General features: G+C 37.3%; 1 protein-coding gene and 1 long non-coding RNA gene across 5 annotated transcripts in view; one reads left to right on the forward strand and one right to left on the reverse strand.

Moving 5' to 3' along the window:
* CFAP210 (cilia and flagella associated protein 210) overlaps positions 1–18,235 on the forward strand; it is a 38,446-nt gene that overhangs the window by 8,154 nt on the left and 12,057 nt on the right. The window contains exons 2-6 of one of the 4 annotated variants that reach the window (XM_072811335.1): positions 2,800–3,026; positions 6,797–6,970; positions 7,071–7,264; positions 9,308–9,403; positions 13,875–14,031. In XM_072811335.1, coding sequence (XP_072667436.1) covers positions 2,800–3,026; positions 6,797–6,970; positions 7,071–7,264; positions 9,308–9,403; positions 13,875–14,031 — 848 coding nt within the window. The remainder of the gene's footprint in view (positions 1–2,799; positions 3,027–6,796; positions 6,971–7,070; positions 7,265–9,307; positions 9,404–13,874; positions 14,032–18,235) is intronic. The other 3 variants (XM_072811336.1, XM_072811337.1, XM_072811338.1) reach the window with 3 other exon arrangements.
* On the reverse strand, positions 274–14,044 carry LOC140624464 (uncharacterized). Its single transcript, XR_012023937.1, has 5 exons — positions 12,581–14,044; positions 11,311–11,457; positions 10,514–10,677; positions 7,284–7,354; positions 274–1,541 (listed from the first exon to the last, which is right to left on the reverse strand). It is a non-coding gene; the product is annotated as an uncharacterized lncRNA (long non-coding RNA).

Raw genomic sequence — 18,235 nt, forward strand, 5'->3', positions numbered from 1 at the left:
CAGAATTACTACACAGGAGACCGAAGAGGAAATAGATGACTTACTGTGATAAACCAACAAGGTCTAACATATCAATAGAACATTACACCCAACAAGAGCAGAATATCTATTCTTTCAAATGTACATGAAACATTCTTCAGGATAAGCCACATGACAGGCCATAAAACATGCCTTTATACACTTAAAAGGATGGAAATCATACCAAATGTATTCTTCAAAGCCAGTGGAATGATATTAGAAATCAATAATAGAAATTTGGAGAATTCACAAATATGAAGAAACTAAATTCTTTTAGATTTTAAAAAACTGGGTCAAACCACAATAAATGGTGGCTATTAGAATGGTTGTTAGAATGGCTATTCTCAAAAAGATAAGAAATAAATGTTCATGAGGATGTTGGAAAAAGGGAAGCCTTGTCCTCCTTGTTTTGGGGAATGTAAATTTGTGCAGCCACTATTGAAAACAGTATGGAGGTTCCTCAAAAAATTATGAATAGAATTATCATCTGACCCAGGAGTTCCACTTCTGGGTACTTACCCAAAGAAAATGAAGACAGTAATTTGAAGTGGTATTTACGCAGCATTATTTACAAGTCAGGATATGGGAATAACCTAAGTGTCTATTGATGGACGAATGGATAAAGAAAATATGGTTTATATATATAATAGAATATTATTTAGACACAAAAAAGAATAAAATCTTGCTATTTGCAATAACATGGACTTTGAGGGCAATATGCTGAGAGAAATGTCCGACAGAGAAAGACAAATACAGTATGAAGTCACTTATATGCAGAATGTAAAACAAAAACAAAAACTCCACAAAACTCTCCCAAAAAACAAGCTCGTAGATACAGAGAACAGATGGATGGCAGGAAGTGGGCAGTGGGAGAAATGATGAAGAGGGGGTCGAAAGGTACAGATTTGCAGTTATAAAATAAGTCCTGAGGATGTGATGTACAGTGTGGTAACTATAGTTAATAGTACTGTATTGCATGATTGAAACTTGCTAAGGGAGTAGATCTTAAAAGTTTTTGTCACAAGAAAAAGATATCAATATGCTTAACAATATGTTAATCAAAAGGTAAATGGTTTAACCTAGTAGCCTTTGTTTAGTTAGCCTTTCATAGCAATTTAGGCAAAACAAAGGAAACTTGTTACAAGGATGTATTTATTTGTCAGGACTCTTTGGTTACAAGTGACTAATCAAACTCATAATAGTTAAAACAAGAGGGGAGTATTTTGGCTCATAGAGCTTGGAATTTAGGTATAACTTGATCCAGAACACTATTCTAACTTCTTCCCAGGTTTGTTTAGCTTTATTCTGTAGGCAGAGACTTGATATGTGATAGACAAGATGGTACCTGTGGTTCTAAACTCTTACTTTACTTTAGCAACCAATTTCTCAATCCCATCAACCTTAATGCAAACCCCAAGAAGACACTAGTTGATTGTGGCAGCTTTTTTCTTGGTATCTTTATCTCTTTCTGGTGCCATGTGATTTCTTGCTTCTGCTTTTCTCTGTACTGCAGTTTCATTAATCTAATAAAAATAGTAAACATAATAATAGCTGATATTTATTGAGAATATACTGTGTGCCACCCCTATTCTAAGTTTTTTACAAACATAACTTCATTTAATTCTCACACCAACCACATAAAGTAGGTCCTATTAGTATCTCCATTTTGCAATTAAGGAATTAGAGAGTTAAATAGTTTTGCCTAGATTTACATAGTTCATATATGGTATGTTCATTTAGGATGCTTTTTAATTCCTATAGAATACCCAACTCAATCATGTTTAAAAATAAGGAAATTTATCTGCTCATATAACAGGAACTCCAGGCTTCAGGTCTGATTGATTTAGCATCACAATGAGATCCTCATTCCCCTCCGTCCTCCTTTGTTTTCCCTTTGTGGTTCACAGTAATAAATTTCATTGTAAGGCTATTTCCTTTTGTGGTCATAGGATGGTTGCCTTTCTGTTCTTCATGCTTCCTGTTCATATCTAGTTAAAGAGTCACTCTCAGACGTCTCTCCCAGAAGAACAAGAAGGAACTTTTCTAAAAGTCTCAAATAAATCTCTTTTCCTTTTATTTGCATATTACAGAAATAATTATTGGCAAGGGAGATGCAATTATTCTTAAACTAATGAGGCCCACTTGAGACTGTAGTTAGTTGTCCAGATTACATTGCTGTTACTCAGGAAAGAGTTGAATAGAGTTAGTCATGATGTCTACAACTTAAATAGATGAACATCCCCCAAATTATCCATTTATAGACTACTACTTGGTCAATTTTGAAAAAAAGCTTTAATAACAACTTGTTGGGGTAGGTATTATTGATCTCAACTTTAAAGATGTTGATATTGAGTTTCCAAAAAGTTGAATGACTTGCCTAAGTACCAAGGAATGACTATCTTTTGATTTCAAGTTCTTATATACTTTCCATTTAATCTTAATGTTCTTAAAATAGCAAGAATAAAATTATTATTTAAAACAATTTCCAGGGGAAGCCTGTGTGGCTCAGTGGTTTAGTGCCGCCTTCAGCCCAGGGCCTGATCCTGGAGACCTTGGATCGAGTCCCTCGTCAGGCTCCCTGCATGGAGCCTGCTTCTCCCTCTTCCTGTGTCTCTGCGCCTCTCTATCTCTCTGTCTCTCTCTCTCTCTGTCTCTCCTGAATAAATAAAATCTTAAAAAAAAAATAAAACAATTTCCAGATATCATGATACTATAGAAATGTCTGAGAAAAAATGTTAAACTCTTGAAAGTCTTTAATAGTCATTTTTTAAAATTTATTAGAAATAAAGAACTCTGAAGAAGATCAGACTCTCCACCCACCTCTTCTGCCTAGCACGGTAGATCTCCGGCAGGTTACCATAATTCCACACAATGAGTGGAAAAGGATTCGAGATAGCCTTGACAATTTGACAAGAAAAGCAGCATGTCTTCGTGCAGAGAGAAAGGCAAAGAAAGAAATGCATTTCCGATCCCAAGAAGTAGTAAAACATTGGACTAATACATATGCAGTAAGTATTAATCACCCAGGAGTACACATGCACCAAAGACTCACTCTTGTTTCTTAGTACCCCTTTATAAATATTTTTTTGCATGTAAAATATCATAAAAATGCTTTGAAACACATTTTTAACAGCTTTATTTAAGAGAAATGACATACAGTAAGACATATTTAAAGTATACAATTTGGTAAGTTTTGACATATTTACACATCCCTGAAACCATCATTATAATGTTCATATAATGAACATTCTCATCACCCAAAGTTTCCTCTTACTTGATTTACTCCTTCTCACTCTTCCCCACTCTTTGCCTGTCTCCAGGCAATTGATCTGCTTTCTTTCTTTTTGTGTTCAAGATTTTATTTTTAAGTAATCTCTACACCTACACTTGGGGCTCAAACTCATAACCCCATTTGTATGCTCCATTAACTGAGCCAGCAAGGTGCCCTGATCTGGTTGCTTTCTTTGTTTTTTTTTTTTTTTTAAGTTTATTTATTTGAGAGAGAGAAAGAGAATGCACTTGTGCACACATAAGTAGGGGGAAGGACAGAGGAAGAGGAGAGAGAATCTCAAGCAGACTCACTGCTGAGCACAGAGCCAGATTCAAGGCTCAATCTCACAACCCTGAGATCATGACCTGAGCTGAAATCAAGAGTCTGTCACTTAACTGCCTGAGCCACCCAGGTGCCCCTGCCCTCATCTGCTTTCTATTGTAAATTTCATTCAACACAATTATTTTGAAATTCCTTCATGTTGTTGGGTGTAGCAATTGTTCATTCATTTTTTTTTTCTGGTGCGTCATCACTTTACTTAGGGCGGCAGGTGATGGGGGTGACTCTGCTCCCCAAGCGCACCCCTGACCCCCCAGCCTGTGCAGGGCCCCACAGGGACGTGTCTGGAGGTGTTCGTTCATTTTTATTGCTGAGTAGAAGTATTCCATTGTATGGACCTACCACAGTTTATCAGTTCAATTGTTGATGGTTTTGGCATCAACCAAAAGTTAATATATGAGCTGTTTCCAGGTTTTGGCTATTATAAATAAAAGCTGCATATAACATTCATGTATGAGTCTATTGGTGGACATATGCTTTCACTTCTCTTGGGTAAGTATCTTGGTAGAATGGCTGAATAATATAATGGTTGCATATTTAATTTTAGAAACTTCCCAACTGTTTTCAAAAGTAGTTGTAATTTTACACTCCCATAAGAAGTGTGTAAATGTTCGGTTCTCTCCACATTCTTGCCAACTTGCTATGGTCAGTCTTTTTAATTATAGACGTTCTAATAGGTGTAAAATAGTATCAAACTATAGTTTTAATTGAAATTTCACTAATTACAATGATTCTGAATATCTTTTCATGAACTTATTTTCTGTTGTATATCTTCTTTGGTGAAGTGTTTATTCAAATCTTTTGCCCATTTTTTTAAAAGATTTTATTTATTTATTCATGAGAGGGACAGAGAGAGAGAGGTAAAGACACAGACAGAGGGAGAAGCAGGCTCCATGCAGGGAGCCCGATGTGGGACTCCATCCCGGGACTCCAGGATCATACCCTGGGCCAAAGGCAGCTACTAAACTGCTGAGCCACCCAGGGATCCCTTTGCCCATGTTTAAATGGGGTTTGTTTTAGTGCACCTCGGTGGCTCAGTCAGTTGAGTGTTTGATTCTTGGTTTCAGCTCAGGTTGTGATCTCAGGGTTGTAGAAGCAAGCTCCAAGTCAGGCTCCATGCTCAGTTCAGAGTCAGCTTGAGATTCTCTCTCTCCCTCTGCCTCCCCTTGGCTCTGTGTCTCTTTCACTAATATAAATAATTAAATCTTTCAAAAAATAAATGGGATTTGTTTTCTTATTATTGAGTTTAGGGAATTTTTAAAATATATGCTTTTTATAAAGATTTCTTATTATTTGTTTGAGAGAGAGAGAGAGCTGGAGCACGGGGGAGGAGCAGGGGGAGAGAGTGAAGCAGACTCCCTGCTGAGAAGGGAGATGAATATGGGACTCAGTCCCAGGACCTCAAGATCCTGACCTGAGCCGAAGGTAGAGGCTTAGCCAACTGTCACCCAAGTGCCCCAGAATTTTAAAAATATATTCTGAAGGGGCAGCCCGGGTGGCTCAGCGATTTAGCGCCGCCTTTGGCCCAGGGAGTGATCCTGGAGACCCTGGATCGAGTCCCATGTCAGGCTCCCTTCCCTGCCGGGAGCCTGTTTCTCCCTCTGCCTGTGTCTCTGCCTCTCTCTCTCTGTCTCTCATGAATAAATATATAAATAAATCTTTAAATATATATCTATATATATCTATCTATCTATATATATATATATATCTGAATACAAGTCCTTTATTAGATATTAGATTCAAAAATATTTTTTCCTAGTTGTGGGAAGGGACACAAAAAGCTTGTACTACCTTGCTTTAGAAACAGTATTCATAATTTATTCTTTTTTCTAGAGGAGGGATAAATTTTTTTAAGACTTTATTTATTTATTAATAAGAGATACACAGAGAGAGGCAGATACATAGAGGGAGAAGCAGGCTCCTCTCAGGGAGCCCGATGTGGGACTTGATTTTAGGACCCTGGGATCATGCCCTGAACTGAAGGCAGATGCTCAACCACTGAGCCACCCAGGTGTCCCTAGAAGAGGGATAAATTATATTGTAACTAATATCATATGTTACATATATCACATTCTGAAAAAGGCAAAAGTATAGGGAAAGAAAACAGATCAGTGGTTGCCAGGGACTGCAGATGGGGGGAGTGGTTGGTTTATCAGGGAATGAGAATATTTTTGGAGAGGATGGAACTGTTCTATAAGCAATTATGCATTTGTAAAACTGTACACTAAAAAGGAGGTATGTAAATTACACTTTAAAATTTACTTTAGACAAGTCACTGGTCCATAAAGACATGGAGGAGTGGAATATACCATATATATAGACAGAAGTAGCATACTATACATAACACTTTATATCTCCATGGTTGTAAAAGAATAAGAAGAAATATAGTAAATGTGGTAGCAATGTAGTATTAAGAACTGTTTTATGGACACAAAGATTGACAAAGTCATAGATCAGAATTGAGAGCCTAGAAACTATCCATGTTATAGTAACTTGACATATGATAGAAATGTCATTCAAGTCAGAAGGGAAAGGATTGGGAATCCTATCACTAATACTGAGTTAATTGGCATATGGAGAGTTGAAATTATATCCTTAGGATATAGAATATACAAAAATGAACTTCAGCTGAATGAAAGACCCAGATGTGAAAAGTACAACAGTAGAAATTTAAAATAAATCATAGAACATCTTCAGGATTTTAGGGTAAAGTTTTCTTAAGACATGGAAAGTATGACCCATAAAGAAGAGAGATTTCATCCAATATGACACATTAGACTCCTTATAGGTTTAGAAGAGCATGTAAGTATGCTGCTGTTGATTTTTTAAAGGAATAAAAGTAGTAATACATATGTTTTTTAATGTAAATATGGCAAGGAACTTTGGAAGAAAATATAAGAAACTAATAATAGCGGTTATCTTAGAGATTGTTGATGGAAGTTAGGATTAGAGGGAGAGCTTCACTGTATACCTTTATAATATTTTGGGATTTTTAACCATGTGAACATGTTACCTACCAAAAAAATTCAATTAAAATATTAGCTTGTAAGTGTAACCTGTCTTATTTATTAATGATATATGCAGATACAATAAAAACTCATAATGAAAATTCAATTTTGAAATTAAATTGAAAAATGAAAACAGAAGACTGCTTTTTTCTTTTTTCAGGGGATGAAAGAACAGAAACTTGAAGCCAAAAAGAAGCGTGATGAAGAAATAGAGGCAGAAAGACAAATTCTTGATGTGGAGGAAGAAATATACAAACAAGGAGAAAGAAAAAAGGCTATTGAATATGCAAAGCAATATCAGTTTTACCAGACAGAAAGAGTGAAAAACTTTCATGTACTACTTGGGTTTTCTTGCATTTCTGTATATATTTAACATATCTATACATAATTAAGCTTTTTTTTTTAATGCCACAATTTTTTTTTTTTTTTTGTAGTCAGGACTTCTTCTTAGTAGAGTAATGAAAGAGCGTGATGCACAGATTGAATACCAAAAGAATAAAATAAAATCAGATAAAAAATGGGAAGAACAATTGAAACTCAACATTGAAAAAGCTTTTAAAGAAGAACAAGAAAAAGCAGAAAAACGACGCAGAAACAGAGTGGCTCTTGCCAATGATCATTTAAAACAGTATGTATTTATAAATTACCTTTTTTGCACTTTCTTTTTCTCACAAAAGCTTTTTTTTTCAGATTATAAAAGTAATACATGCTGAAATATCTAGTAAGTAGAAAAAATACAAAGAAAGGTTAAAATTCTCTATTACTCTCTTACCCAGAAATAATATATTAGTTACTATTGTCACAATAATGCTGCATAACAAGCAACCACACAATCTAGTGTCATTCAACAATATCATTTATATCTGATGCATCTGTGGGTTGTTTGAGCTTGGCTGCACAGCTTTTCTTCAAACTGCAGGACTATTTGTGTTTGCTGGTTGCTGTGGAGAGGACTCTGATCTGCTCCATCCATGTATATTCATTTTTGAGGTCCAGGATGAAGGGACAGCAGACACTTGGGGAAACTTTTCTCATGGTATTGACAGAGATGCAAGAGAATGAGACCAAGCTTACAACAATGTGGCTAAGTCAAGGGCAAAAGTCAAGGAAATACACTTGATCTACCATAAGTCTAAAATAAATCATATGGCCAGGTCTAACCATGGGACAGAGAAATAAACTCCCGTGGAAATGGGAAAGAGAGTGAATCTTTTTGAGCAATAATCTAATCTATAACAATCTGTTACTGTTTTGGTATATCAGTATAGACATTTTTTTGGCAGTGGTGGTGGTGGAGGGGGTCGGATTCATTGAGCTATAATTTAGATTTATTAATAAAATTCATCTTTTAAATAGCATATCGCTGTATATAACCACCTCTAAATCAGGATTTAGAATACTTCTTCACCCCAAAAGTTCCCTCATGCCCCTTTGTCCTCTCAGTCCCTGACAATCATTGAGCCACTAATACAGACTTTTTCCCTAAGCATGTACTTATATTTTATAAAATGATATTGGATCAATAGTATCATTTTATATATATATTTTTAAATGGGAAGCTGAGTTCTTTTTTTTTTCTTTAAGATTTTATTTATTTATGCATGAGAGACATAGAGAGAGAGAGGCAGAGACACAGGCAGAGGGAGAAGCAGGCTCCACTCCATGCAGGGAGCCTGACATGGGACTCTGTCCGGGGTCTCCAGGATCCCACCCTGGGCTGAAGGCGGCGCTAAACCGCTGAGCCACCAGGGCTGCCCGTATCATTGTGTATTTTTTCACTTACCAGTATATCATGAGGTCTTGCTATGTCAGTAAATAGAAATCAAACAAATTTTTTTTAAGAAGTAGCTACTCCTGACATATGTGTATCAGGAGTGGGGATTGTATTTGTGTATAATTTTACTTACTTTTCTAAATAAGTGATATATGCAAATAGGAAAAGTCACAAAAGGGATTCAGTAAAAAGTCTCTGCCTTGTCTACCGGCCACCTTGTTTCTCCAATGTGAGACCTATCAGTTTTTTTACACTGTAGTTTAAGTGTGCATAAATTGTGTAAATTATCAAGACATTTTAAACAATATTCTACTTTTGGGATGCCTGGGTGGCTCAGCAATTAAGCGTCTGCCTTCAGGTCAGGTCGTGATCCTGGAATCCCGGGATCGAGTCCCACATCGGGCTCCCTGCATGGAGCTTGTATATTTTAATTTATATTTCTCTTTTTCATGTGTAAATATTCCTCAGTTTTGGTTTTTGTTATCATAAATTGGTTACTCCATTGTTGTGTAAGTTGTTTCATACTGATATGTATGTCTGTTATTGATTAAAAACTGATTAATAAGCAGTTTTTATATATGTTGGATATTAACCTTTATAGACATATTGCAGATTTTTGTCATCTTTTTGAAGAGTTTTAGTATTTTCTTTTTAAAGATTTTTTTTAAGATTTTATTTATTCATCATATACATAGAGAGAGAGAGAGAGAGAGAGAGGCAGAGACACAACAGGCAGAGGGAGAAGCAGGCTCCACACAGAGAGTCCGACGTGGGACTCGATCCTGGGTCTCCAGGATCACGCCGTGGGCTGCAGGCAGTGCTAAACCGCTGCACCACCTGGGCTGCTCCTCTTTTTTAGTTTTTTTTTTTTTTTTTTTTTTTTTTTTTTTATGATAGTCACAGAGAGAGGCAGAGAGAGAAGCAGGCTCCATGCACCGGGAGCCCGACGTGGGATTCGATCCCGGGTCTCCAGGACCGCGCCCTGGGCCAAAGGTAGGCGCCAAACCGCTGCGCCACCCAGGGATCCCTTTCTTTTTTTTAGTTTTAAATAGGCTTCACATCCAATGTGGGCTCGAACTCTTGACCTTGAGATCAAGAGTCACATGCTCTACCAACTGAGATAGCCAGGTGCCCCTGAATGGATTCTTATTATTCAAGAAATAGGGAAAAAAACTCTTCTCTCTTTTCTACCACATCTGTATCTGCTCTCTTTATCTGCTCAAGTTAGTATTCCAATTCTATTGTTGGCTTAAAGAGGCTTTTTATGGACTCATTATGGACTCAGTGTTTGTGTGTGTGTGTGTGTGTATGTGTGTGTGTGTATGTGTGTCATTAATAAATAAATAAAATCTTAAAAAAATAAAACTAAAAAAGAGGAAAAAATTTAAATAAGAGTCTATTCAGGGGACAATTTTAAATAGGCTGTTTATTCATTTGTGAATAAATTCATTTATCCAATCATCCATTCATTGTTACAAACATTTATTGGACAATCTCCATTTGCTGGCCACTAATCTAGTATAAGAATATGAAAATGAATACAATTGTCTTTTTTCTTTAAGAAGTTCACAATCTGGGAAGGAAGCTATAAATATGGAACAAATAATTAGGGTTTGACAGTAGATATTTTGGCAAATAGATGCACAAGATATGTGGAAGCATATAAAATGGACATCTGATCTAGTCTAGAGAAGGCTAATTTTTAGAAAAGATCAGTTCCATCACCAAAGTATCAAAACTGAGTAGGAATAAGTCATGCAAATAGTGGGGATGTAGGAGTATTTTAAAGAGAGGAATTAGCATGGGTGAAGACCCAAAGTGAGTTAGATTATGGTGGATTTGGGTAATTACAAGTAGTCAAGATGACTAAGAGGGCAATGTTAAAGATGAGATTGGAAAGAGAGAGACAAGGGCCAGGTCATGATGTGCCTTATTATAGGCCATGTGTCTAAGGTGTGCCAAAATTTGGAATAAGTTTCTGCTTTGAGCAAAGACCATATTTTAATTCTCTTAAACACAAAGAAATGGAAATTGGAGGATGCCAAGAGGCAAGAGTCTTTTGCATGCCCTTAAATATATTACCAAGTGCTATTCAGGTATTACCTGGTGGTGATTTAAAATATGGCCACACATTCTTTGATACTCCTCTACACATTCCTTGATACTCCTTAGGTGGAATCTAATTCCTTCTTCCCTTGATTGTGAAGCTATACAGAGGAACTCATTTCCAGTGAAGAGAATAAATAGGAGTGATGGTGTATGATCTCCTGAAAGAGATTAGGATATAAAAGGCATTGTAGCTTCCTCCTTGATATATTGGATCACTCAATCTTGAGGAGCCATGGTGTAAGGACACTCAGGAAGCTCTATGGAGAGGTGCATGTGTCAAGGAGCTGAGGCCTCCTGCCAAGAGATATGTAAAAATGGATTCTCCATCCTTAGTCAAGCCTTCAGATATCTACTACTCCAGCTAACATCTTGACTGCAACCTCTGGAGAACAGCCAGCTAAGCTACTCCCAGCTTCCTGAATCTCAGAAGTGGTGTGAAATAATAAATGTTTATTGTTTTAATCCACTAAGTTTAGGGGTAATTTCTCAGCAACGGATATCTAAAACACACTATACAGCTGCTAGCCCTGTGCCTGAAAGTGAGATTTTTCACACATTTTTGAAACAATCTCTAAACTGCAGACCTGGGCAGTATATTCCATTGTTGGGCTTTGAGCAGCATAAAAATCTGCCTTTGGCTGGGCATAATGAGGATGGGGCCAATAAAGGACTCTAGTGACACCAAAATCCCTAAATGGAGGGATTTTGACCAAGAACCTTAAACATAATTATCGAAAAGAAATTTAACAGAATTTAATTTTTATGTAGATACTGCATATCATTCTACTTACTTCTATTGATAGGCAAATCTTTCTCTGGGAAGGGGCCAGTAGACCTTGCTTGAGAACAACTCTGTTACTATTAATCTCATCAGCTTCTCAAAAGAAGGAAAAATCATCATAGGATTGTTTGCATCACTTTCCCATGGATATGATCATCTAGAGAAAAAGCAGAGAGAGATATGAAAGCTTAAGTGATCTTCATTCCTAATGATTAAAAATCCATCCTAAATCTTGTAACTTTCACATTTTTAACTCTAGTTCAGACCACTCCTTTGAGTCCCAGCTTCACATATCCAACTGCCTTTAAGACATCTTCATTTATCTTATCTATATCTCAAATTTAAAATGTCTAGCATGGGCATCCCGGGTGGCTCAGCAGTTTAGCACCGCCTTTGGCCCATGGCGTGGTCCAGGAGACCCGGGAGTCCTACATTGGGCTCCCTGCATGGAGCCTGCTTCTCTCTCTGCCTGTGTCTCTGTGCCTCTCTCTCTCCTTGTGTGTGTCTCTCATGAATAAATAAAATCTTTAAAAAAAAATGTCTAGGATGAAATAAGCATTTAGCATTTTTTATTATTCTCCACCCCCACAGTGGACTTTCTAGTGGCATCTTTATCCACTCGGTTGTTCAAATCAGAAACTGAGGAATACATCTTTATTCATCATGTTCCCTTATTTTCCACATCAAATCTATCAGCAATTGATGTTAATCATTTTCTCCAATATGAATCTTAAAGTTACTGCTGTCATCTTAGTCCACTCTCACTTCCCATGGATTATTGCATCAACACCTTAACTGGCCTTCAGTTCTCTCTTCTTTAGTCCCTTTTCTTTCATCATCCAGAGAGATTTTATTAAAATAAAAATTGATCATATTATTCTCCTACTTAAAACTTTTCTGTGGCTTTCCATTCATTTAAAATAGAGGAAAAAATAAAATAAAATAGAATGGAGGGCAGCCCCGATGGCCCAGCGGTTTGGTGCCACCTTCAGCCCAGGGTCTGATCCTGGAGACCCGGGATCGAGTCCCACGTCGGGCTCCCTGCATGGAGCCTGCTTCTCCCTCTGCCTGTGTCTCTGCCTCTCTCTCTCTCTCTCTCTCTGTGTGTGTGTGTGTGTGTCTGTTTTGAATAAATAAAATCTTAAAAATAAATAAGCAAATAAAATAGAATGGAAACAACCATCTCCTGCAAAGCCTTGCGTGATCTGGCCTCCTCTTCTCAACCTCCTTTCCTACCTCCTCTTCACTTCTATCATACCTATCTTCCAGGTCTTGCACACCTGTCAAACCTTTGCTTGCTTCAGGGTCTTCTCACATGTTTTTCCCTCTGTCTGGAATTTTGTTCTCCCATTCTTTATCTGTGGGTTTCTTACCAGCTCAAAGAATCTTCTTTGCTTCTAAGAATGCCTACTAAACAAAAACATTTTTTGAAAATCTAGTGTTTTTCAGGCAATCATATAAAGCTGGTTTAGCTATAGCCAATAGTGACTTTTTTCTTAGCTCTTCCTAGAGAAAGTGACTTTGGCTCTAAGGCTGCTTACTCTGTACAGATGGATGAATCATCTGGGAATCTCTTGTCCTGCTTAATAATACCAAAGTGAACCTCCTGGCTCACTTAACTGTGTAGTCCTCCATGGCACAGAGGAAGGAAATTTTCCCTTCTAAAGCTGAGTGATGGGACTCCAAGAAAAAATTCTTTTGGATTGGATGCATATGAAAGAAAGGTTTATACCACAGTCTTTTTATCTAAGTGTGTTGTTGATCTATCCTGTGTCTACCTGTTCAGGAAGAAAAAAAATAGAGACAGCAGATTGAGAATAGCAGCGGAACAGTCTGCACACTTGATTGGCTGACAAGGATGCAAAGGCAAGTAGGCATCTCACACTGAGCTGCCTTGCCAGCATGCATAGGATTGGTCGCCAGAGGAGGGCACTCAGAGTTTGCAATAAAGTACTGATGGTGGAAGCTCGTGGTAGTGATGGTGATGGGGCTGGGAAGGTGGGTGGAAGAGGAAGTGCTGGAGCTAAATCTCCCAGATCACAGCCCTTCAGTAAGGAGGGTGCTCAGTGATCTCTGAGGAACTCACACATGAGCCCTGTATGGCTTACCACTCAGATGGCATTAATAGCAGGTGAATGTTGGCTAGAGAAAGAATGACAACCAGAGTGGTTAGTTGGGCAGGGAAACCCCATTGCCTAAGAGGCTAGATCTGTAGTGCTGAAATTGAGAAACACTAGAGATTAAGGGCTTTTCTGTAAAATAATGTCCCCATTCCACTATATGTCATTCAGTTAGCTAGTTCTTTCTAAAGGAAAGGAACATTTGAATTTAGTGTAGGACTTAATTTTGGTTAGGAGTGAAACAAATTTTGGAGAAAGGAAAACACTGGCAATTCTGGGCTAACCAAAATTGAATTTGGCTTTAATCACTGCTCTTTATATATCTTTCTTGTGCCCAAAGAAATTCACAAGTTTCCCCACAGCTTCAAATAACCCCAGGTTAGAATCTAATTCATTTCTTTAAAATATCTATTTTTCTGCTTTGCTTTCAACTTTAGTTATGTTTTTGCTTTAGAATCAAGGAACATGAAGAGGAGGAAGAAAGAAGGAGAAAACATGAAGAAAAGGATGCTGAAGAAATAAAGCGACAGAATTCATTATATGAATTAGAAATGAGGAAAAAACTAGAAAAGAAAAAAGAAGATATAAGTGAAAGCAGAAAACTGTTTTTTGTAAGTTGAAAATACAGCACTTCTTCAAAAAATATATAAAATCCAATGACTAACTTTTAATATTTTTTTGGTAAAATATTGTGGAGTAGAAAACAAGTTGCTATTAAGTTGGGTTTCTAAGTATACTCTTGGGAGAACTGTATTTACTATGAATTTTTGTGGGCATGCTCTCATGTATGAACGAGAAAAGAGAATGAGACTTTATTTTCAAGTGAACATGTTTTCTTATCCTTTAAATGAGAGATGCGAGGAATGAATGGGGTGATGTGTGTTCGGGTCTGCCTCAATGTTATTAAGTGTTTGATAAACATAATGGTTATTTTGTGCCTATTGCAACTCACTTTATCTTATAATTTTTTACATTCTTTTCTTTAAGATTAGTTTTTATTCTTAAGTAATACATGCACAGAATTAAAACATCAAACACTGCCAGAGGCTTAAAAGAAGAGTAGCTTCATGAGGACATCCACTTCCAGGTTCTTTTTGCTGTTTGTTCTGATATGAAATTATATTCTAAATAATCTGTATATTTTAAAAATACATATCAAGTTCTAAAGATACGTATCTTGATTTATCAACTTAGACATTTTCTGTCCATCTGGCCATTCTCCCCTTTCCCTAAAATAATTATGTCACAATTTTAGCTAAATCATTATTATTATATAAATATTCTCTGAAGAGCCAAGTCATATACTATGATTATATTTCTTTGCTTGCATAAGTGTTTTTTTATGATTAAAATAGTTGTCTGTGTATTTGCTTTGATGCTTATATACCTGTTTTTTTCCATATGTTCTATAAGTTCTGTCAAATGTATATTGATATTAGTTTTCAAATATTCATCTAAGGAATTCTTCAGGGAGTTTGATCCTCCTTTTCCCTCTGCCCCTCCACCTCACTTGTGTGTGCACTCTGTCTCAATAAATAATCTTAAACAATGAATATTCATCTAATATTAAAGTATCTATATTAAATGGTTTTCTTAGAGCTCCTCCATCCAAGTCCTCTATCCTTCTCTTACTTCTGGACTGCTTATCCTCTAGGCCTCCTGCACAGATGTCACTCTGAAACTTCTCTGGCTCACTTTCCTGGGCTGCAGTTCCCATTTCCTGAATCACATGTCTTCCTTTTCCTTGGCTTACTTCTTCATCTTACTGAGATACATCTTTAAGTAACTTTTTTTTAAAGATTTTATTTATTTATTTAAGAGAGTGAGTGAACATGAGCAGGGGAGGGGGAGAGGCAAAGGGAGAAGCAGACTCCCCACTGAGCATGGAGCCCCACTTGATTTGCAGCTCCATCCCAGGACCCCAGGATCATGACTTGAGCCAAAGGCAGCTGCTTAACCCACTGAGTCACCCAGGCACCCTTTCGAGTAACTTTCTAAGAAGGGGTAAAGGTTAACTTTTAAAATTCTTACTTGAAAAGATTATCATTTAAAGTCATATTTGCTTTATGGTTTGACTAGATACAGAATTCTAGTTCAGAATTCAGAATTTTGTATTCATAGTTTCATGACTTCCAGTAATGCTATTGAGAAATATGTTGCCATTTAGGGTCTTTAGCCTACTTATGTGACCTGTTGTATTTTATTTTTCTTTCCCTCTCTTTATGAAAGATTTCTGGGTCTTTATTTTACATGACATACTTTGATATAGTTCTTTTTTATTATTTTGCTGAGCACTCAGTTGATGCATTCAATCTGGAGAGGTATATTCCTTTCATTCTGGAAACTTTTTTTTTTTTAAAGATGTTATTTATTTATTCATGAGAGACACACAGAGAGAGGGAGAGACATAGGCAGAGGGAGAAGCAGGCTCCATGCAGGGAGCCCAATGTGGGACTCGATTCTGACACCGTGAGATCACGCCCTGAGCCAAAGGCAGACGCTCAACTGCTGAGCCACCCAGGCGTCCCTTCTTACTTTCTTTTTTTTTTTTTTTTAAGATTTTATTTATTAATGAGAGACACAGAGAGAGAGAGAGGGAGAGAGAGAGAGAGAGAGAGAGAGGGAGGGAGGCAGAGATACAGGCAGAGGGAGAAGCAGGCTCCATATAGAGACCCCAACACGGGACTCGATCCCGGGTCTCCAGGATCAGGCCCTGGGCTGAAGGCGGCGCTAAACGGCTGAGCCAGCCAGGCTGCCCCATCTTACTTTATTTCTTGTATAGTCTTCCATTTTGTCTCTTCTGTTCTAGAACCCCTCTGATACACATTGGACTTTCTGAATTGATGTCGTAATTTAAAAAAAACCAAAAACTTCCTCATTTTAAGGGAAATTCAAAGATAATAATACCTTAAAGAAATTAAAACTTTGAAGCACAGAAGTAGTCATTCCAAAGCTGATATGGCAACTTCAGAATCAATACGGACTGAAACAGCTCTTCTTGTTTTGCTTTGCTATTCTTGGAACGTAGATGGCTTCTGTCCTCAAAGTTGCCCCATGACCCTGAATGGTTGTTGGAGCTCCTCCACTCATATCCACATTCCAGGCAGCAAGAAGGAAAAAAAGATGAAGGACAAAAAAGGATGCCCAACTATCTATTCTCCTTCTAAAGAATATTTCAGAAGTTTCCCACTGAATCTCATTGGTCAGGGATCCCTGGGTGGCGCAGCAGTTTGGCGCCTGCCTTTGGGCCAGGGCACGATCCTGGAGACCCGGGATCGAATCCCATGTCGGGCTCCTGGTGCATGGAGCCTGCTTCTCCCTCTGCCTGTGTCTCTGCCTCTCTCTCTCTCTCTCTCTCTCTCTCTCTGTGACTATCATAAAATAAATAAAAATTAAAAGAGAAATTTAATCTCGTTGGTCATAATTAGTAACACTTAGCTGAAAAGAAAGCTTGGAAATATAGTCTTTTTTGATGAGCATGTTTCCACTGTGAACAAAATCTAGGTCTTGTTACTAATGCAGAAAAGAAGAAAGAATCTTGGGTAGGCAATTAATTGTTCCTGCCATTTTGGGGTTTTATTTGACTTTGAGAGTTACTCTCAACTTTGTCTTTTAAACTTTGTATTGAATTTTAAATTTAGCTACCAAGGGGTACCTGGGAGGCTCAGTCGGTTAAACATATGGCTCTTGATTTCAGCTCAGGTCGTGATCTCAGGGTCATGGGATTGAACCCCAAGTCAGTGCAGTCTGCTTGAGATTTTCTCTCTTCCTCTCCCTCTGCTCCTCCCCCCCTCCCCTCACTCACAATCTCTCAAATAAATAAATAAATCTTAAAAAAATAAATTTAGCTACCAAAAAAGTCTTAATTTGTAAGAGTTTTACCTGTAATGTTATTGTTCCTTTTAGCCTAAAATCTTATTCTTATTTCATGGATGCAATATTTTTGTCTCTCCAAGACACTTTGGAATGGGACAGACCTTTGAATGCTAACTCTGCCACTAACTAGCTATGTAACCTTGAGCTGAGGCTTTCAACTTCTAAAGATGAGAATTGACTTTGTGTTAATTAAGTCTGTTCTTTCCTATTATAAAACAAATCTGGGGATCCCTGGGTGGCGCAGCGGTTTAGTGCCTGCCTTTGGTCCAGGGCGCGATCCTGGAGACCCGGGATCAAATCCCACATTGGGCTCCCGGTGCATGGAGCCTGCTTCTCTCTCTGCCTGTGTCTCTGCCTCTCTCTCTCTCTCTCTCTATCATAAATAAGTAAATAAAAAAAATTAAAAAAAAAACAAAAACAAAAACAAATCTGTATAAATATTACAATAAACGTAGAAAAAATCAGGAAAAGAAATCATCCAAAATTAGTCACTTTTAACAGTTTGACATTGGCATTAGGTTTTCGTGTTGACTAATGTTTCTCTTAACCAGATTATGGGCTTTTCAAAGTAATAGACATAAAATAGGAGAGTATTTAAGAATGCTAGGCAATAGTAAACCCTGAGTTATAAATATATGGGAAGATTAAACATTGCATCTTTCACCTTGAATTGGTTTCTACTTCTAGTAACTGAATACACTAATATATCTATATATCCAGCCTATTGTGTTCAAAGGCACCTATTTTTATGATAACAAATTCAGAATGGGGACGTGGATATATGCTGATATGAACAAATTTTTATTTTTTGTCTTGAAAAATAATGAACCATATTAAAATTTTCTGTTAGAATATGTATCTATATCTTTTTTTGTGTATGTGGGAAAAGAAAGTCTAGACGAGAAACTTGATTCACAGTGATCAAGTCTGGTGGGGGAA

Source organism: Canis lupus, chromosome 34 (genome assembly GCF_048164855.1).
Source record: "Canis lupus baileyi chromosome 34, mCanLup2.hap1, whole genome shotgun sequence".
NCBI lineage: Eukaryota > Metazoa > Chordata > Mammalia > Carnivora > Canidae > Canis > Canis lupus.